Source organism: Pristiophorus japonicus, chromosome 13, assembly GCF_044704955.1.
Source record: "Pristiophorus japonicus isolate sPriJap1 chromosome 13, sPriJap1.hap1, whole genome shotgun sequence".
Classification (NCBI taxonomy): Eukaryota; Metazoa; Chordata; class Chondrichthyes; family Pristiophoridae; genus Pristiophorus; species Pristiophorus japonicus.
This window is the reverse complement of record NC_091989.1, coordinates 20,496,576-20,518,915: the sequence shown is the minus strand read 5'-3', so window position 1 is coordinate 20,518,915 and position 22,340 is coordinate 20,496,576. Positions and strand designations below refer to the sequence as shown.

At 43.4% G+C, this 22,340-nt stretch overlaps 2 protein-coding genes across 3 annotated transcripts in view; one reads left to right on the top strand and one right to left on the bottom strand.

The window, feature by feature from the left end:
* The window catches only part of mest (mesoderm specific transcript), a 32,042-nt gene extending 11,745 nt beyond the window's left edge, over positions 1-20,297 (top strand). For both annotated transcript variants that reach the window (XM_070897201.1, XM_070897200.1), the window contains exons 8-12: positions 2,924-2,994; positions 3,883-3,984; positions 8,910-8,986; positions 9,664-9,727; positions 16,577-20,297. In XM_070897201.1, the coding sequence (XP_070753302.1) occupies positions 2,924-2,994; positions 3,883-3,984; positions 8,910-8,986; positions 9,664-9,727; positions 16,577-16,694 (432 nt within the window). In that variant the 3' untranslated portion in view covers positions 16,695-20,297. The remainder of the gene's footprint in view (positions 1-2,923; positions 2,995-3,882; positions 3,985-8,909; positions 8,987-9,663; positions 9,728-16,576) is intronic.
* copg2 (COPI coat complex subunit gamma 2) overlaps positions 20,243-22,340 on the bottom strand; it is a 49,749-nt gene continuing 47,651 nt past the window's right edge. The window contains exon 24 of the mRNA XM_070897196.1: positions 20,243-21,016. Within this exon, the coding sequence (XP_070753297.1) occupies positions 20,886-21,016 (131 nt within the window). The 3' untranslated portion in view covers positions 20,243-20,885. The remainder of the gene's footprint in view (positions 21,017-22,340) is intronic.

Sequence of the window (22,340 nt, the reverse complement as noted above, 5' to 3'; positions counted from 1 at the left end):
AAGGTGAGATCAAGCTTGTGTGGAGCATGAACACCGGCGTAGATCCGTTAGGCCGAATGATGTAAGAAATAGGAGCAGGAGTAGGACATTTGGCCTCGCAAGCCTCCTCCACTATTCAATAAAATCATGGCTGATCTGATCTTGGCCTCAACTCCACTTCCCTGCTCGCTCCCCATAACCCTTGACTCCCTTACTGTTCAAAAATCTGTCTATTTACACCTTAAATATATACAATGACCCACCCTCCATTGCTCTCTGGGGTAGAGAATTCCAAAGATTCACGACCCTGTGAGAGAAGAAATTCCTCATCTCCATTTTAAATGGGTGACCCCTTATTCTGAAATTATGCCCCCTAGTTCTAGATTCCCCGAGGGGAAACATCCTCTCTGTATCTACTCTGTCAAGCCCCCTCAGAATCAGATATGTTTCAATAAGATCACTTCTTACTCTTCTAAATTCCAATGAGTATAGGCCCAACCTGCTCAAACCTTTCTTCATAAGACAACCGCTTCATGAATGGCTTGTTTCTGTGCTGTAAATTGAATGTAATGTGGTGATGCCTTTGAGGTCGAGGGGCCTTAAAGCACCAGCTTGCTGTCAGCAAGTGCTAAACACGGCAGGCAGTAAAACGACAGCGGAGAACAGACAAGGTTGCAGGATGAGAAAGTGGAGCCAACATTGAGATATTTGCCAATCGTGGCTGGTAGCTCCGGATGGGTGAAGGCGTGCTGCAGCAGGTACGTGTGCATCTTTCCTGTTTCTGGGCTGTGAAGCGGAGTATGTTGGGCTAGTGTTGTTCATTGTGGATCAAATCAAGAGTAGCTGATCTATAGCTTATGGGGAATAGTGCTTTAATCTAAATTTTTGTTGTGGTTCCATCTATGTTTTCAATTCAGGCTAGCAGAATTTAAGTGATGTGCTAAGATACAAGTCATTTTGGTTTTTTTTCTTCCAAATCTCTCCCCCAGAGTCGCCAACTCTTGCTGGGATACAGTTCCACGGGCATGAGAGCTGCCCAGTTCCTCACCCAATTGTCTATCCTTCATGTTAGTCCTGACAGTGGGTCTTGGCAGGCTATTTAACCATGTTTGATGGGGGGGGGTGGGGTCAGCATTACAGATGAACTCAAGCCTGATCCTGATCTTGTCCACATCAGTGGTTAGTGATCAGAAACCGGAGACTTGGTTCCTGTCACCAACAGGGGGATAGTTGTGGCATCTTGCAGCTGACAGCACCTGAGATCAGCTAAGTCAACACAGACTGTACCTGGAATCTTGTTGACAACACCAGAGATGAGCTAACTGGAGGATTGTACCTGGCACCTTGTTACTCGTGTGGCTTAATACCATAGAAGGGGGTTCGTTTCCTGATTCCATCATTGGAGGAATGCCATGTGACAACTTTGAATCCCCTGCTTTGTTTAAAGCGTCACTTCCATCTCCCACACTATGCTAACAGAACGAGCTCACTGCCCCTTTCGATTTTCTGACAGTGCCTCACATTTTAAAAAAATTTCAATGCAGTTTTTTTGAGTTTATTAGATGTTTATTGTCAAAAAAGTAAAATGCAAATATTGGTTCAAGACTTAAAGGCTTCCTCCTGGGTTGGCTTTCTCTGAAATGTTAAATCACTAGTATTACTATTGCATAAATTTTAATACCGTATTCTCATTTTATTCATCTGGGCTTATACTATCTTTAAGATATGATACACCCTTGTTGTCAGGAATGAGCAGTAAAAAGATTTACATTTATATAGCGCCTTTCATGACCACCAGAAATCCTAAAGCACTTTACAGCCAATGAAGTACTTTTGGAGTGCAGTCACTGTTGTAATGTAGGAAACGCAGCAGCCAATTTGCATACAGCAAGCTCCCACAAACACAATGTGATAATGACCAGTAATCTGTTTTAGTGATAAATATTGGCCAGGACACAGGGGCCCCTGCTCTTGGAAATAGTGCCATCGGATCTTTTATGTCAAACTGAGCCCCGTATGCTCTCTCAGGTGAACGTCTCAACCAATGGTCGTGCAGCACTCCCTCAGCACTGCACTGGAGTGTCAGTCTACTTTGTTGTGCTCAAGTCTCTGGAGTGGGACTTGAACTTGACTTGAAAGAGTTAACATAGACAGTAAAAATCCAATTCCTATTTCTCCAACAAACCAATTTATCACAAAGTATCACAAACTGTGTGTGTAACGTTGCTGCAGTACTTTTCTATTATAACTAGTTACTGTGCTCCGGCATTGCTCGCTGTCGGGTGATGGTTATAATTTTTGTACATATCATCATCATCATCATAGGCAGTCCCTTGGAATCGAGGAAGACTTGCTTCCACTCTAAAAGTGAGTTCTTAGGTGACTGAATAGTCCAAAACGAGAACCACAGTCCTTGTCACATGTGGGTCAGATAGTCGTTGAGGGAAAGGGTGGGTGGGACTGATTTGCCGCACGCTCTTTCTGCTGTCTGCGCTTGGTTTCTGCATGCTCTCGGCGATGAGACTCGAGGTGCTCAGCACCCTCCCGGATGCACTTCCTCCACTTAGGCCGCCCAGCGGAGCTCATCATATATGGGATGGTGACTGAGCTGGGACAGAAACTTCAGAAACCTAGTCCACAGAGCTACCTAGTGACCAGAGCCTGCAACTACATTGTTGTAACTGCTGACAGCAAAATTGAATGGGAAATATTGACAGCAATTTACAATGATAAATATTGAAACAAAAGTGTAACAACAGGAAGTGAGGTTTATGAACAAGAAGTGCACACACTGCACAGGATTTCGAATAGCTGTTTCTTCATAACATTCAGTGAATAACATGCACGCATACACAAAATATCTGTACCTGCCATTTTAAAATTAAGATATGAGCCATAAATTTCTACACTAAATTTATAATTCTTTCCTTTTCTTCCACAACAGCTACTCAAAGACAGCGGGTGGTTTTCACCAATCTTTACCAGACTTGTGAACTACTACTTCTTCTCAAAAGGGTGAGCTTTGTAGCTGTGTGCATCTGACGGACCTGGATTACAGCCAGCGGGGAACAGAAATAAACTAAACCTCTCTGAGCAAGAATTGGGCAGAATGCCTGTTCCATTCTCCCAACCCACACATGTTGTTTAAGTTTGCAAACAAAGCAATACTGATTTGAACCTTCTGAATTGCTTTACGTGTGAGAGCTAAAATTGCTGATTACGACACTTCCCACAAATATATGTGGGTGCGTTTTCTTCAGTTCACTAACCTTAGTGAAAAATGTTGCCGTGAATATAAACCAGGTTTCCCCGGTTTAAACCCGCTCTGACCTATTTTGTTAATACTAGTGAAATAAGGAAGATATACCTCATGCACATTGTCCACTCGGTTCAGTTGGACTCTCTTGTTGGATGGGTATGGCTTTAAGTCCCACACCAGGCTTTAAGCATGTAATCTAGGCTGACAGTCCAGTACTGAGGGAGTGCAATATTGCCAGAGGTCCTGTCCTTTGAATCATGTTAAATTAAGGCGAGGTCCACATCTAGTGTTACTGCACTATTCAATGAATAATCAAAGACCCTCCCACAGTACCACCAAGAAATAGATTAGCTGGCATTTAGTGCCCATCCCTATTGATAAAACAGAGTGGTTTGCTCGGCCACTTCAGAGGGCTGTTAAGAGTCAACCATGCTGGTATGATATTGGAGTTACCTATCGGCCAGACTGGGTAAAGACGGCAGGTTTTGTTCCCTAAAGGACATTAGTGAACCAGTTGGGTTTTTATGACAATCCAACAGCTTTCATGGTCATTTTTACTGGTCCCAGTTTTTATTTTCATCAAAAATGTAACTTTGGGCTGTGATGAAATCTCCTGAAGGGATATTTATTCTGGACTTTTCCAGGATCAGTGCAGTGTTTGGACCCCACACACAGCCCACGAACGCAGAGTATTGGGACATGTGGACTTCTCTCCGGTTCAGTGACGGGAACCTGGTGATGGACAGGTGAGTGAGGCACCCGGAGCCTTTCAACTTGCATGTTCTGTTTACAGCTCGCAGCGAGGCATCCGGCTGCAGCCTTCGGTTAGTGTTTAGCTGGAGACAACCCAGGTGTTGCTTTGTTGTAGCAGACTATTTACTGTTGCTCAGAAATTGGCACCTTTAGCGTCGCAGCACCCGGGCAGCTGATCGCACTACAGATGGTAAATATAAAGGTTCAATGGGATGTTGTTCAACGGCAAATTCGTTGTCATAGTTGTGGAGTGTAGGCTGCACCATAGAAACATAGAAATTTACAGCGCAGGAGGAGGCCATTTCGGCCCATCGTGTCCGCGCCGGCCGACAGAGCTGCACGGCCCTTGGTCAGCAGCCCTAAAGTTTACATATAAACCTATGAACAATGACAGAAAGGCAAAGAGCACACAGCCCAACCAGTTCGCTTCACACAACTGCGACACCCCTTATACTAAAGACATTCTACACTCCACCCCAACCGGAGCCATGTGATCTGGAAGAGGCAAAAAACAGATAAAAACCCAGGCCAATTTAGGGAGAAATAAAATCTGGGAAAATTCCACTCCAATCCATCCAGGTGATTGAAACTAGTCCAGGAAATCACCCTGGCCGTATTCTATTCCCTGCAGTACTTGCCATTATATCTGCGCCGTCCAACAAAAGGTCATCCAGTCTAATCCCAATTACCAGCTCTAGGTCTGTAACCCTGCAGGTTACTGCACTTTAAATGCCCATCCAACCATCTCTTAAAAGTGGTGAGGGTTTCTGCATCCACCACTCTTCCAGGCAGCGAGTTCCAGATCCCCACAACCATCTGCGTAAAGAAGCCCCCCTCAAATCCCCTCTAAACCTTCCACCAACCACCTTAAAACTATGCCCCCTTGTAATAGACCCCTCCACCAATGGAAATAGGCCCTTACTATCCACTGTCCAGGCCCCTGAATATTTTGTACAACTCGATGAGGTCTCCTCTCAACCTCCTCTGTTCCAGTGAGAACAAACCCAGCCTATCCAATCTGTCCTCATAACAAAAATTCTCCATTCCAGGCAGCATCCTAGTAAATCTCCTCTGCACCCTCTTTAGTGCAATCACGTCCTCCCTGTAATACGGCGACCAGAACTGCACGCAGTACTCCAGCTGTGGCCTAGCCAAAGTATTATACAATTTAAGCATAACGTCCCTGCTCTTATATTCTATGCCTCGGCCAATAAAGGCAAGCATTCCGTATGCCGCCTTAACCATTTTATCCACCTGGCTTGCTACTTTCAGGGATCTGTGAACAAGCACTCCAAGGTCCCTTTGTTCATCTACTGTTAAGTGACCTACCGCTTAATGTGTATACCCTTATTAGCCCTCCCAAAGTGCATCACTTACACTTCTCCGAATTAAATTTCATTTGCCACTGCTCTACCCACCTGATTGGTAGATTGATATTCTCCTGCAGCCCATGACTTTCCTCTTCATCAACACAGCCAATTTTAGTGTCATCTGCAAACCTCTTAATCATACTCCCTATATTCAAATCTAAATCGTTGATATATACCACAAAAAGCAAGGGACCCAGTACGCATATGATCCCTCTCTAACTTGGAGTTTCACACTTGTCTGTCTCTATCATCAATACTACTATTTCCTCACTCATTCTTACTAAGCTGCAAAAACACCATCTGATAGACTGCTTCTCCTCTCTCCATCTTGACTGTCCCCAAACATTTTCAACCTGTGCGGGGTCCCTGGACTGTGAGCCTTGGCTCTTCCCCCAGCATTCTCCATATGCTCAGAGATGAGATGAGTTAAATCGAGGAAGTAATGATTAAATGACATCGCGGTTACACTTTAAAGGCCTGAAGGTGGACAAAAATGGATGAATGACTTTGGGAGGTAAGGAGTGCCAGAGTTTCGAGGTTACGGGGGAGGAGTTAGAATGGGCAATAATGTGTTTCGTTTTTATTTCAACATGGAGATGAGAAGCAGTTTATCAGTTGGGGTTTTTGCACCTTAGTAAGAATGAGAGGGGAAAGCTCCAACGAGCGTCATCGATAGTAGTTTTGATAATAGAAAGAGACAAACGGGAGGCTTCGAGTGAGAGAGCGATCTGCAGGAGTCCGCGACAGGTATTGCAACCTGATCTCAAGATACAGGAACAAGATTTGTGTGCAGTATATTTTAACTCCCTCATTAGACATGTGCCTTTCATATGGATATTGTCTTTTCTAAATGCCTCACATTCTCCGTGCTTACATTTCTCGGCCTTCCTGCTCATTCGCAGAGAAAATATCGGCTGCTGCTACAACAAGGAAGGGAATCTTATAAATGTTCAGGAGAACAGAGGGTGGTCCAGTGGAAGTAACACAATCTCACTCAATTGAGCTGGATGCTTGATGGGTTTAAAGTATCAGAAAATGTCAGTAATTAAAGTCTTAGTGCAGTACGTCTCCTGATAATTGGCTGAATCAGAACTTTCAGTTCAGCAGGTTCTGTGCTCTACTAAACCTCTAACTAAATATGGAGAGTGGTGGTTTATACTCTACCAATTGGCCTTTATTTTACTGGCAATCTAAGTGTGTTGCTCCAATGTTTTTACACAGAGGTTTTCTTATCCCTTCCCACGCCCGAAGTGTCCTTTTTTTTTCCCCCCTTGCAGAATTGTGCTGGTGTGAATAAGAGTCCCAGTTACAGTGGGTAATGCTGTGTGGATTAATACCTCTAAAAACAGAAGGCTAAGTATCTGGTTAGGAACTGGATTGAGTTTTATTGGGTTAAGTACAGATAATCCAATGCTGTAGGCAAGCATGCTTTGTCTCTGAGCTGCTGGGACCTTGTAAATATGCCAAGGAAGACTTCCGGTCAAATCTGTACAGTATTGACTTAACTCTAAGTGAGGGAGAGAGATGCTGGTTATTGCAAAACCTTTCATCAGGGGAGGAGTTGGATTGGTAGAATCAATGGGCCCAAGTTTCCACATGATTCGCGCCTGATTTTTAGGAGCAACTGGTGGAGAACGGACTATTTTAGAAATCGCAATTCTCCACATTTTTTTTTCTGCAGTTCTAGTTAGGTAGAACAGTTCTAGTTTAGAACAGAATTTTTTCTTCAAAAGGGGGCGTGTCCGGCCACTGACGCCTGATTTGAAAGTTTCCACAGTGAAAATGTACTCCAAACTAAAGTAGAATGGCGCCAGTGAAGATTTTTGTAGAACTGAAAAAACCTGTTCTACACATTAAAAAATCAGGCGCAGGTTACAAATTAGGCGTCCAGAACGAGGTGGGGGGGGAGGGAAGTCATTAAATTCGCCAATAAATCCTTATTTATACTTCTACAAATATTATACAAATAAATCCAACCTGAATAAACATTTATAAGTCAAGAAAAGATCAAATAAACCATCTTCCTACCTGTGTGAAAGTGCTTCAGCCAGGGAGAATTCTGCAGCTATTCGTGCCGCTGAGCGGGAGAGGGAGGGAGAGAGAGAGGGGAGGGAGGGAGAGGGGGGGGGGGGGTCGTGGAACAGGAGCGGGGGGGGGAGCGGGTGTCGGGGCGGGGCGGAGCGGGTATCGGGTCGGGGGGGGAGCGGGCCTCGGGTCGGGGCGGGGGGGCGGGGGGGGAGCGGGTCTCGGGTGTCGGTGGAGGGGGGGGAGCGGGTGTCTGGTCGGGTCTGGTCGGCGGGGGGGGGGGGAGCGAGTGTCGGGTCTGGTCGCGGGGGGAGCAGGAGCTGGCCGTGGGAGGAGCCTCATTCACGCAGCCCCAGTGAGGCCATTGGGCCAGGGCTAGGGGCTGCGTGCTTCGGGCCCCTCCCACACAGTTCCGCGCCTGGAGCTACTGCACTTGCGTGCCGACTGTAGCGCGCATGTGCAGAGGTCCCGGCACTGTTTTCAGCGCAGGGACCTGGCTCCGCCCCCCCCACAGCTCGTGCCGAGTGCCACAGGACCTGTAAGTCGGTGGAGAATACCGAGGATTTTTTTAGGCGCCGTTTTAGGCGTGAAAAACGGGCGCCCAACTCGGAGGGGCGCCCGTTTTTTTTCTTGTGGAAACTTGGGCCCATTGATAGAGCAGATTATATGCTGCCTGTGGAAGTCTGGTCCGAGAGGCCTTTTTCTGTGCTTTAACATTTTTATAGTACAGTCTACTCTTAATTCAAATAATCTGATCATTCATATTTGATCACTAAGTTCCCACTTTGTATTATTTACATTGCTTAGTTCAAATTAATGCAAAATTCAATTTGTTTTTAAGCACAAGAAATGACCAGTAGACCGTAGATGTGATAGGCTCACTAAATATATCTGACTGAAGTCTTAGATTTCAGGGTGAATTGTCACCTTTTAAAAGGGAACTGGATTGATACCTGCTGAGAATGGTGATTGAGACCTCGAGATGTTAATGGGACTGTTTAATCTTTCCCCCCCCCTCAGGAAGGTAGGATAAGAGCGATGGTGTTTCTTAAAGTATGTGATAAATAAGTAGTTCAGGCAAGAATCTGATGGAATAATTATGGACTTTGGATGGAGCAGGCCTGATGGGCCAAATGGCCTTTTCTCACCCCAAACTTCCACACATAGTGGGGGCTGAGGAATAAAAATGGGGAAAATAAAGTATCCCCACTGCTACTGACTGTTAACATTGGGCACACCATCAAAGAATCCTCTGCACTACTGCATCCAATCCTGGAAAATGGAAACATGTCATTGAAGTGTGGATATTGCCAAAAAAATATTCTGTTTGGACAAGAGGGGAAAATAAATGACATCTTAGGTCAGTTACTTAATGCTGATTGTTCCTGATCAAGGTGGTGTGCACGTTCATGTTGTGCCTGTTTTAGACCGTCAGGTCATTTAATAAAAATATATTTCATTGTCACATTGCCCCAGCTCTTAAAACTGCCAGTATAACATTCTATAATTTAATTCTATTCCAGTATCCTGCAGTTCATCAATCAAAGATGGAAGTTCAGAGGTCGATGGGTGGGAGCCCTGAGTTCTACCTCTGTTCCATGTGAGTATGTTGAACAAAGTGTGCTTTTATATTAACAGAAAGCAAGAAACTATTCTAATACACACGAGAGTTGTTTACAAATAATCGTGTGCTATTGATCTGTAATACCATCTCTTCCTGTTAGCAGTATATGCCTTGTGTCATAAGATTATAAACTTGTGGAGTTAATGCATGATGTGGTGCTGAAGCACAGACCAGGGATATCCCAGGCTGTGCCGATTTAGCTAATCTCAGTTTCAGCAGTGGTAACGATACTATTGGCCTCAGCGCCCTGGGTTAAGGAGTGATGAGCAAGTCATCGAGTTCCTGCTCCAGACTGCTCTTCAGTGACCCCTGTTGGCTGGAGTTCTAGTTTCTGGGTGTTTAAAGACTGCCTCTTTGTGCAACTATGGAAATTGTTTATTGTGGATCAGAGCTCGGGCGTATTAATGCATATTGTTGAGTTACTTTTATTCCCAAAAAATTGCAGCAGTTTGTTGGCTTCAATTAATTGGAACTTAAGCCACACAAATGCTGGAGCCTTGCCTGCATATAACCAGAGGCTTCCACTCTTGTCCCAGTGTAATATGAACACACTGGCTACATGTAAAAACTGAGTGTTATTAATAAATACTGTTCGACACAACTGCAGTGACTGACTGAATGAAAATATGACTAACATCAGACTTTTGTTGCAGTGCATTTAATTTATGGACCACTGGATCCTGTGAACCCTGACCCTGAGTTTCTGAATCTTTATCAGTAAGTGGCGATGGTTTTATCTTCTATAACTGTTACTTAAATAATTGGAACACACAGGAATTGTCTTCACCATCTGGTTTAGGATCTTTGCTATGTATTGTGGATTTAGATCAGTTATGAAATTGGGCAGGCATATAGCAAATTAAATTTAACACTGATATGTAAACTGTTGCAGGAATGTTGAAGAAATGTGGAACATTTATATATAGTGTCAATGAGATTGGATCAACCCAGGGGACTTGGAAAAAGATCTGGGAGAACTCAATATTGGGGATATCATGGAAAGATGGGCCAAATGGTCTCCCATTTGTACTTAACTTTGTTAGTTATAGTAGACACGTTACTTTCAATGTCCAAACAAGCCTTTAGAGAACCTAATAGAATGCTAAGATATATAACCGGAAGAGTAGAATAATACGTTTATACAAGTTTCACTAAAGCTGTGTACTGGTCTGATCACACTTTGAATAGTGTTCATTTTTGGTTAGCATGTGACAAAAAATAAACTTGCATTATGTTGAGTGCAGAAAAGAGCAATGAACCTCATCTCGTGTATAAAGGAGATAAACTATGAGGAAAGACTTTACAGTATGGAAGAGGTGGCTAAGGAGGCTTCACTGAAGTAGATAAAACATTGTATAGATAAGGTGAAGTCTGATTATTACCTTAAAGAATAGCAAGAAATTAGGAGCCAAGGAAATAGAATCATAGGATGTTGGAAGCGCATTCTTTAAGAAATCTGTGCCAGTGTTTTTCTCCAAGTCGCCGGGTCAGATCCCGCTCTGCTGCTCCCTTCCCTACCTTATTTTTCAAGCAACATAGAAACATAGAAACATAGAAAATAGGTGCAGGAGCAGGCCATTCAGCCCTTCTAGCCTGCACCGCCATTCAATGAGTTCATGGCTGAACATGAAACTTCAGTACCCCCTTCCTGCTTTCTCGCCATAACCCTTGATCCCCCGAGTAGTAAGGACTTCATCTAACTCCCTTTTGAATATATTTAGTGAATTGGCCTCAACTACTTTCTGTGGTAGAGAATTCCACAGGTTCACCACTCTCTGGGTGAAGAAGTTTCTCCTCATCTCGGTCCTAAATGGCTTACCCCTTATCCTCAGACTGTGACCCCTGGTTCTGGACTTCCCCAACATTGGGAACATTCTTTCTGCATCTAACCTGTCTAAACCCGTCAGAATTTTAAACGTTTCTATGAGGTCCCCTCTCATTCTTCTGAACTCCAGTGAATACAAGCCCAGTTGATCCAATCTTTCTTGATAGGTCAGTCCCGCCATCCCGGGAATCAGTCTGGTGAACCTTCGCTGCACTCCCTCAATAGCAAGAATGTCCTTCCTCAAGTTAGGAGACCAAAACTGTACACAATACTCCAGGTGTGGCCTCACCAAGGCCCTGTACAACTGTAGCAACACCTCCCTGCCCCTGTATTCAAATCCCCTCGCTATGAAGGCCAACATGCCATTTGCTTTCTTAACCGCCTGTTGTACCTGCATGCTAACCTTCAATGACTGATGTACCATGACACCCAGGTCTCGTTGCACCTTCCCTTTTCCTAATCTGTCACCATTCAGATAATAGTCTGTCTCTCTGTTTTTACCACCAAAGTGGATAACCTCACATTTATCCACATTATACTTCATCTGCCATGCATTTGCCCACTCACCTAACCTATCCAAGTCACTCTGCAGCCTAATAGCATCCTCCTCGCAGCTCACACTGCCACCCAACTTAGTATCATCCGCAAATTTGGAGATACTGCATTTAATCCCCTCGTCTAAATCATTAATGTACAATGTAAACAGCTGGGGCCCCAGCACAGAACCTTGCGGCACTCCACTAGTCACTGCCTGCCATTCTGAAAAGTACCCGTTTACTCCTACTCTTTGCTTCCTGTCTGACAACCAGTTCTCAATCCACGTCAGCACACTACCCCCAATCCCATGTGCTTTAACTTTGCACATTAATCTCTTGTGTGGGACCTTGTCGAAAGCCTTCTGAAAGTCCAAATATACCACATCAACTGGTTCTCCTTTGTCCACTTTACTGGAAACATCCTCAAAAAATTCCAGAAGATTTGTCAAGCATGATTTCCCTTTCACAAATCCATGCTGACTTGGACCTATCATGTCACCATTTTCCAGATGCACTGCTATGACATCCTTAATAATTGATTCCATCATTTTACCCACTACTGAGGTCAGGCTGACCGGTCTATAATTCCCTGTTTTCTCTCTCCCTCCTTTTTTAAAAAGTGGGGTTACATTGGCTACCCTCCACTCCATAGGAACTGATCCAGAGTCAATGGAATGTTGGAAAATGACTGTCAATGCATCCGCTATTTCCAAGGCCCCCTCCTTAAGTACTCTAGGATGCAGTCCATCGGGCCCTGGGAATTTATCGGCCTTCAATCCCATCAATTTCCCCAACACAATTTCCCGACTAATAAAGATTTCCCTCAGTTCCCCCTCCTTACTAGACCCTCTGACCCCTTTTATATCCGGAAGGTTGTTTGTATCCTCCTTAGTGAATACCGAACCAAAGTACTTGTTCAATTGGTCTGCCATTTCTTTGTTCCCCGTTATGACTTCCCCTGATTCTGACTGCAGGGGACCTACGTTTGTCTTCACCAACCTTTTTCTCTTTACATACCTATAGAAACTTTTGCAATCCGCCTTAATGTTCCCTGCAAGCTTCTTCTCGTACTCCATTTTCCCTGCCCTAATCAAACCCTTTGTCCTCCTCTGCTGAGTTCTAAATTTCTCCCAGTCCCCAGGTTCGCTGCTATTTCTGGCCAATTTGTATGCCACTTCCTTGGCTTTAATACTATCCCTGATTTCCCTAGATAGCCACGGTTGAGCCACCTTCCCTTTTTTATTTTTACGCCAGACAGGAATGTACAATTGTTGTAATTCATCCATGCGGTCTCTAAATGTCTGCCATTGCCCATCCACAGTCAACCCCCGAAGTATCATTCGCCAATCTATCTTAGCCATTTCAAGCCTCATACCTTCAAAGTTACCCTTCTTTAAGTTCTGGACCATGGTCTCTGAAATTACTGTTTCATTCTCCATCCTAATGCAGAATTCCACCATATTATGGTCACTCTTCCCCAAGGGGCCTCGCACAATGAGATTGCTAATTAATCCTCTCTCATTACACAACACCCAGTCTAAGATGGCATCCCCCCTAGTTGGTTCCTCAACATATTGGTCTAGAAAACCATCCCTTATGCACTCCAGGAAATCCTCCTCCACCGTATTGCTTCCAGTTTGGCTAGCCCAATCTATGTGCATATTAAAGTCACCCATTATAACTGCTACACCTTTATTGCATGCACCCCTAATTTCCTGTTTGATGCCCTCCCCAACATCCCTATTACTGTTTGGAGGTCTGTACACAACTCCTACTAACGTTTTTTGCCCTTTGGTGTTCTGCAGCTCTACCCATATAGATTCCACATCATCCAAGCTACTGTCTTTCCTAACTATTGCATTAATCTCCTCTTTAACCAGCAATGCTACCCCACCTCCTTTTCCTTTTATTCTATCCTTCCTGAATGTTGAATACCCCTGAATGTTGAGTTCCCAGCCCTGATCATCCTGGAGCCAAGTCTCCGTAATCCCAATCACATCATATTTGTTAACATCTATTTGCACAATTAATTCATCCACCTTATTGCGGATACTCCTTGCATTAAGACACAAAGCCTTCAGGCTTGTTTTATTAACACCCTTTGTCCTTTTAGAATTTTGCTGTACAGTGGCCCTTTTTGTTCTTTGCCTTGGGTTTCTCTGCCCTCCACTTTTCCTCATCTACTTTCTGTCTTTTGCTTTTGTCTCCTTTTTGTTTCCCTCTGTCTCCCTGCATTGGTTCCCATCCCCCTGCCATATTAGTTTAAATCCTCCCCAACAGCACTAGCAAACACTCCCCCTAGGACATTGGTTCCGGTCCTGCCCAGGTGCAGACCGTCCGGTTTGTACTGGTCCCACCTCCCCCAGAACCGGTCCCAATGCCCCAGGAATTTGAATCCCTCCCTGCTGCACCACTGCTCAAGCCACGTATTCATCTGCGCTATCCTGCGATTCCTACTCTGACTATCACGTGGCACTGGTAGCAATCCCGAGATTACTACTTTTGAGGTCCTACTTTTTAATTTAGCTCCTAGCTCCTTAAATTCGTTTCGTAGGACCTCATCCCTTTTTTTACCTATGTCGTTGGTACCAATGTGCACCACGACAACTGGCTGTTCTCCCTCCCATTTCAGAATGTCCTGCACCCGCTCCGAGACATCCTTGACCCTTGCACCAGGGAGGCAACATACCATCCTGGAGTCTCGGTTGCGGCCGCAGAAACGCCTATCTATTCCCCTCACAATTGAATCCCCTATCACTATCGCTCTCCCACTCTTTTTCTTGCCCTCCTGTGCAGCAGAGCCAGCCACGGTGCCATGAACTTGGCTGCTGCTGCCCTCCCCTGATGAGTCATTATCCTCAACAGTACCCAAAGCGGTGTATCTGTTTTGCAGGGGGATGACCACAGGGGACCCCTGCACTACCTTCCTTGCACTACTCTTCCTGCTGGTCTTCCATTCCCTATCTGGCTGTGGACCCTTCACCTGCGGTAAGACCAACTCACTACACGTGATACTCACGTCATTCTCAGCATCGTGGATGCTCCAGAGTAAATCCACCCTCAGCTCCAATTCCGTAACGCGGACCGTCGGGAGCCGGAGGTGGACACACTTCCCGCACACGTAGTCGTCAGGGACACCGGAAGTGTCCCTGAGTTCCCACATGGTACAGGAGGAGCATAACACCCGACCGAGCTCTCCTGCCATGTCTTAACCCTTAGATACACTTAAACTGGTAATAACAATGTTAAAAGTTACTGACTAATATAAGAAGAAAAAGAAAAACTACTCACCAATCACCAGCCAATCACTTACCCCCTAGGCTGTGACGTCACCTTTGTATCTTTGCCTTCTCCCTGTAGCTGCACCGGTACGCCTCTCGCCGACCCCGGACTCGCGCTGCTCCGAGCTCCCGCCTCCTCGACCTGCTCGACTCCCACTGGCCTTTATAGGCCTCTCGCCGACCCCGGACTCGCGCTGCTCCGAGCTCCCGCCTCCTCGACTGACTGCTCGAACTGCTCGACTCCCACTGGCCTTTATAGGCCTCTCGCCGACCCCGGACTCGCGCTGCTCCGAGCTCCCGCCTCCTCGACTGACAACTATCTAATTCCCTTTTTAAAAGTAGCTGTGAAAATGTTGGGAGAGCTCATAAATGGAATTTAGTGAAAAGAAAATTTAGAATGGATACCAGGTTTTAAAAAAAAAAACTATTTTTAAAAACTCAATGTTTTGAATGGTCTACCAAGAAAATAACTTGGGTGGAGGGCTGTGTGATGAGAGGTTAATTTCCAATAGATAACGTTGACATTTGGTTTCATTTGAATGTGGTGCCAGTTGCTCCCAGGTCCTGAATTGGGTGATGGTCAAAGGCAGTGAGTTAAAGCACCTTTTCTAGTCATCCGTTTGAGACTTGAATGAAGCAGAAACCAAATTAATTACATTGACGCCTGCAGTTTTGTTCTTTATTGCAATAAGAATGTTTTTTTCCCACTCGGTGTATAACTTCTTTCCATTCCCCTCTTCTCACCATTGTAAATGTTATAGTTTAAATATCTATGTAAGAGGACCAAGCCAGTGGAATGTCCTACTCTCCGTGTACTGAGCTGGTGGAGTTATTCAATGGTATCGGCTCAGTGGTGGCATTCTCGCCTGAGTCAGAAGGTTGTAGGTTTAAGTTCAAGTTCAACTCCATAAACTTGAGCACATCATCTAGGTTATCACTTCAGTGCTGTGCTGAGGGAGTGCTACAGTGTCATTGTACGGGACGATAAACCGAGACTCTGTCTGCTGTCTCGGGTGGACATAAAAGATCCTATGCCTCTATTTCGAACAGGAGCAGGGGAGTTCTCAGTGTTCATTTATCCCTGAACTGACATCACTAAAGCAGATAAACTGGTCGATAACTCATAGCTGCCAGTGGAACCTTGCTGCTGCTATTCCCTACATTACAGTATTTAATTGGCTATAAAGCACTTTGGGATATCATGAAAGCCGCTATATAAATTCAAGTTCTTTCTTTGTTTGCCAGGTACCTTGGATTCAGAATCAAGGGCCAGGAATGGATTAATTGAGGATTGTTGATTAAGTCTGTCACTGATGCCAATTAAGGTTGTGCACAGGCAGTAACCCGACTTGAAATGTTGCGTTCCTGTGACAGCACAGTCCCTAATACGTTGTGTTTCTCAACATTAAGCATGTTGCATTGAAAGTACTTCCTCTGAGATTATCGTCCTCCTTTAAGGAGTATGGAGCACTTATCGATTTTTCACTTACCCGGTGAGGCAGGCCGTGAGGGGCTCTCGCTTCTGGTCGAAAGCGCCCGGGCGGCGGGGAGCGGGCAGGTAAGTGGAGCTGATTCCACGGCCAGATCAGCCATGATCTTGCTGAATGGCGGAGCAGGCTCGAGGGGCTAGATGGCCTACTCCTGTTCCTAACTCTTATGTTTTTATGTCCCCTCACATGGTGAAAGCCTCAGCTGAGACTTGTGAGCAAGACCAATCTGCTGGTTTGGTTCAAGAAGTCTACTGAAAATGATATGGTTATAGACATTTTAAAACAACAAACCTCAGTTACTATGTTAATATTACATTCTGCTTGGCAAAAGGTACAAGGTTATTTTACAGTTGTTGGTTGAAAGAGCAAATGGGGATTCTGTTGGGTAGGTCGAAGTAGAAAAACTCCACTCTAGATGATTGTTTTCTTTTCAGGAAGTTGGTACCGAAGTCAACAGTGTCAGTTCTTGATGACCACATCAGTCATTACCCTCAGCTTGAGGACCCTTTGGGCTTTGAACAAGCCTACACTAACTTCATCAACTCCTTCTGAACTGTGTTACAGCACTGGACCTTGACCACTCTGGACCAGTAAACGTTCATCAGCTACTTCTGCATTATGGTAATTGTAGTATCAAATGATATAGGCCAAAAGGGGAAAAAAAACTCGTGCTGGAAATCTAAAATAAAATCCAGAAACCTTGGAAATACACAGCAGATGAATCACAATGCTTTAGGTGGCACCGTCAAGAGTTCAAGGATCACAACATCCAAGGTGTTAACCTTTCTCTTTCAGATGTTGGTCGATCTGCTGTGCATTTTCTGTTTTGACGTTTAGTGTTTCCGTTGTGATGTTTAGTGTTTCCGTTTAGTGTTTCTGTTGTACGTGTGTGACTGTTTCACTGCCTTATTGCGAGATAATTCAGTGTGGGGATTACTGCGACAACATCCATCAGTTGTGCACATCTGACCAATTGTAAATAGTTCCCTTTACAAATAATTCATGGGGAAAACCTTGTCAGGACTGGGAAATAATACTTCCAATGTCAGGATTATTATATATTTTTGTTAGCTGTATGTTTGGGGGAGGCACACAATAAAACCCCATACATTTAGTGACTCAGTCAGTTTTTTTTTTAAAGTTAACTACCTCTCAGCAATCTTCTGCATTCTGTAATAAAATGAGGGGTGACCCAATAGGTCTTTTAAAATAAAGAAAGTTTAGACAGAGAGAAGATGTTTCCATTTGTGGGGGGGATCCAAAACTATAAGATGATCACTTAATAAATCCAATAAGGAATTCAGGAGAAACCTCTTTACCTAGAGAGTGGTTGAGGCAAATAGCATAGATGCCTTTAAGGGGAAGCTAGGCAAGTACATGAAAAAGAAAGGAATAGAAGGATGTGCAGATTGGGTTGGATGAAGGAGGGTGGGAAGAGACATGTGGAGCATAAACATCGCAAAGACCCGTTGGGCCAAATAGCCTGTTTCTGTGCTGTTAAATCTATGTAATGTCACTTTGATATTTTGAACAAGTAATATTGTCCTTTGTGCAATACTAAACTATACCAATGTTTAGCACAATCAGGCTGGTCACCAAGTAACACCTACACCTGCAGGCCTGGTGAGGTCAAATTTGATGAAATAGTGCTGCTTTGTGGAACAATAATGCAGACTACGAATTTGGGTGTAGAGGTCAGTGCAGTCATTCATTTCACGCACTTTTGTTGCATGAAGCTGTGTGCCAGGAGAACTAATTTATAATCTTCCCTCAAGTTTCACACATTTTCCAGTATGTTACAATTTATTCTTTTAGTTCATGGTTGCCCAATTTGATCGGTGAGTCATTGAATCTTGTATTCTAGATGGGGCTAAAAGGTTTAAATTCTGGGGGCTGGTTGTAGAGACTTGGCTTGCATTTCTTTTGAATAGAAGATTAAAGGGTGATCTAATTGAGGTGTTTAAGATGATTAAGAGTTGATAGTTTCTATCTACCCTATTTCCTCTGGCGAACAAGGACATAACCTTAAAATTAGAGCTAGGCAGTTCATGGGTGATGTCAGGAAGCACTTCTTCACACAGACGTAGTGGAAATCTCACCCCCAAAAAGCTGTTGAGGCCCAGTCAATTGAAAATTTAAGAACAGATAGGTAACAGTTGGGTAAGGGTTACAGAACCAAGGTGTGTAAATGGAGTTAAACAAATCATGATCTAATTGAACAGGCTCCTGTTCCTATATGTAATCCACCATAATTTAGACTCCTGCTTGTTCAGCAGTAAAATCTGATTTGAATTAACACTTTGCTGGGCAGAGAAAATAACAGTTTGTGCAATCTTGTTACTGAGTTACAAATATCTACAGCAGTCCTGGGTCCATGTACAAAAAAAATAAATCCTATTCACTAATTGTAAGTAAGGCCAAACTCTTACTTGTACATTATAGTTTGTACACATTGGCTTAATGCTTATTGCCTTCATAATTGCAAATCAAGTAACAATAATTGGGATAAGAGATTGTGGGCTAGAAATTGACCAGCCTTACACCAGTTTTTTCGCGATATTTTGCCTTTTTTGACAGTAAAAAGTACTCGCCTAAATTGGACAAAATTGCATGCCGGCAGTTTTGAAATACTGCTGAAAAGCGGACCACCGTCGTGCAACATCAAAAAAATGCGACCGCTTAAAATTGGCCGTAGTTAGGGAGAAAAAAAACACCCGAGAAAACCCTGCGTTGCAGCCCCAGAAACAGCAGAAGTATGAAGACCTGCAAAAAAAAAAAAAAATTTATTTTTTATTTTTTTAAATTCTTTTCCAGCGATTCGCTAGATAAGTGTCTTGTGAATGTTGTGGATTTTTGCAATTTTGTGTGTGTTTTCCCTCCTCCCAAGGCCTGTCTTTTTAACAGTAATCGGTCTCGGGCTAAAGTTGGCGATGACCGCAGTTTCCACCACGAATCCTTGAGCAATGCCGATTTTTACCGTCTGGCGCATTTTGTTGCCAATTTTATCCCTTTTTAAAAAAAATAGCGGTATTTTTTGCGAAAAATGCCGGAAAAAATTCGCCATCACCAAAAGACCAATTTCTAGCCCTGTGAATTCTCAAAATGCAGAGCTGGTTAGTCAGCTTGTGAACTAGAAAGGTAGGTTTATGTTTCAGCATGATAAAATAAAATGTTACCCTATCTCTCAAATGTCAACCAAGCTGCTTGAGTGTCCAATTCAAACTGATCAGATTTGAGATAGTTGCACATTTAGAAAATATGCTGTAGGATGAATCAGCAACAGTTAATGGCACCAGCTCTTATTAGATGCAAGAGTCTCTTAAATGATTGCTGCAGAAATATTTTGAGTGACAGTACCATTTCACTGAGACCTGCTGCATATGGTTAGCTAAACCTGTAGAATCTCTAATACCAAAGTCCAAGACTTGCAATGCTGCTCCCATATCTGGTACATACTTAGTATGTCACATTCTTCAAAAAAGCTCATCTAATGAATGTAATCTCTCTTCTCTTTAGCCTTTAAGTTCTTATCAAATCACCAGGGTAATTGAGCCTCTAGCTCAAAATATACCATCTACACAATCTTCCCTACTAATATTGACAGTCTCTTACTCAAATTCTATACCTCCCTCAACTCCCTCTTAAGAAATTATAACATAAGCTTTCTGTCACCTAAACTAAATTACCTCTTCTCTACCATTTTCAGCCTTTGGTGGTGTGTTCTGCACCATGGATCTTGAGGTTAAAGGAGGGGAAATAAAGTATCCATTTGATCAGAAAATTCTGGTATGCAAAGATCTATTAAGTCTTGCTAATTTGTATAAGAATTAGAACAATTCAGTTCCCATTGTGCAGTTCTGCTCATTACTAGTTGAACAGGATGCTGTACAGCAGCAGCACTTCACTTTCCATTCTGTTAAAGGGATGTTGTGTAGATGGTTATTGAACATTGCAAAAACCAAAGATGATGTGTTTCTTGTGCTACCAGGATGGAGCTCCATTGTAAGAATATTCAAGACGAACAAGAGTTTCCAACCAGTATTTAATCTAAACCATAATTAAATTGGTTTTGCAGAAATTTTGTACACTTCATGCAAATGCAAAGATCATAGTTCATCTTTATTTTATGTAAATAAAGGTAGTTTCACAAAAAAAGCGTGTTTTTTTTAAAATTACATGGACAGTTTTTAATCTTGTGTTTCATGGCTTAACACGACAAAGTGTAAACATTTGTTAGTCTCACAAAATGAAGGAATGTTTAGCCATTAATCTGAGCATCAACTTTCAATGAACCGGCATCACACTGGTGGTAATCCAGACAATGTACATTTCATGTTACTCGCATCTCACCCCTTATTGCAACAAGTAAAAATATGCAATTAATGGAACCGATGACTTGGAAAAGAAAGGTCAACATTGTTAATGTACAGTTCAGGGAAAACACCTTCAAAAATTGAAAGGGCCCCAAAAAAAGTCTTCAGAGCTGGTTCAGCTATTTAAGTATTGTTCTGCTACCAGGGGCATTGTCAGCACGACAGCCCTCGATTGTTGCTGTGAAGCGCAATCTCGCCATTCTCTCTTGTACAATGGCATACAGAAAGAGGAATCCTAAAGTTGGATACCAGTTTAACATTTTACAAATAAATGGGGGGGGTCTTAAATTTCTTACCTAAATTGGTCCCTATTAGAGTCAGGTAATTTAAAATGTATGTAACCTCTTGATAGAGGGAAACCGAAGTGAGTTTAACCAACGGAAACCAGGATGACATCCACGGCCATCTCTGCCTCACTTCGAACAGTCACCTGCATTGTCACTCCGTCTGCCATAGCTAGTCTGGCACGTACAAGGACGTCATAACCGCCTCTGAAGACACCTGCAATAAGATAGACACAAAGATGGTTTTAAAAAAAAAATAAACATGTGGAAACCTATCAAATGAGAGAATGCAAAGGTAAAGTGATCAAGACCTGCTAAAGTCTGTGAGTGACCTATTGCAGCATCAGTAAAGAGAGAAAGTAGAACAAAATAACACTCCAAAAAATGAGAAAGATCTGGCTGCATTCTGGGAATAAGATGCACAGAAAACACCAATGCTGCAAACAGAAAAATCAATCCCTTCCCACACCTGTGAAAGACTCAGTTCCCTGCTTCAACTGACTATTTTATGCATAATTAGCCTGCAAATAAGCACAGACATCAATGAGGTAGGCCAGACAGAGCCCTCCTCCTGCAGATGCTAGGGGCCATGCCATTTTAAGTACCAGCTGATCTATATTTCCATTTCCCATTGCAGGATCATTATAATTGCAGGTTAAATAAGCGGCAATCGACTAAGGTAGACAACATTTCTGTGGCTTCCTTTGGGGGATACATGAACAAAAAGCAGGAAGAAGTTGCAAATTCATTTTTCACAAATTCTATGGAGCAATGGGATCTCCTTCATCGGCCATGATGGAAGGGCCTCAGCCTCCATGGATAATCAACAGTTCTCAAATCTTGGGGTGTATAGCACAACAAAAATCAATGCGTGGGAACAAGGATAGATTCAACACAAATAAATGGAATCTTTCCTAAGCTTCAAGGTTGATTGCGTCAAAGAGGTGGAGATTGGTGTTAAATTATGTGATAAAATGATGTCTCACTAACAATCACCAAGGTAGATAATTGGAATGTGGATAATGGATGTTCCATGGTTTTAGGAAAATAGCTCTTTGCCATGTGCAGTCTGTGACTCATGAAATAAATGCAGCTTTAGCAATGTATCCAATCATTAGAATACCATTGTGAACTTGCAAATTGAGAAACCTTGGACAGCACACCACCAAGCTGGGAAGAGTGAGGCAGAAGATGAGATAAATCTAGTAGTAGTTAGGGGACGTCGAGCTTGAGTTTTTCAATTATTGTAGGAGAAAGGAAAGATTGAGAGGGACAAGAAATCCTAGTTTGTGTTTTAAATTTTAGTTGTTCCACTTCCTGCCTCACCCCATTCGCTAGTAAAACCCTCATCCATTCGATTATTCCAATACTCTCCTGTCAGGCTACCATCCTCCACATGCATAACCTGCACCTCATCTAAAATTCAGCTGCTGGTATCCTGTCCCGTACTAAGTCCCATCACCCCTGTTCTTGCTGACTTAACTTGGCTTCTGGTCCAACGCCTTAAATTTAAAATTCTCTATTTTTATTTAAACCCTTTC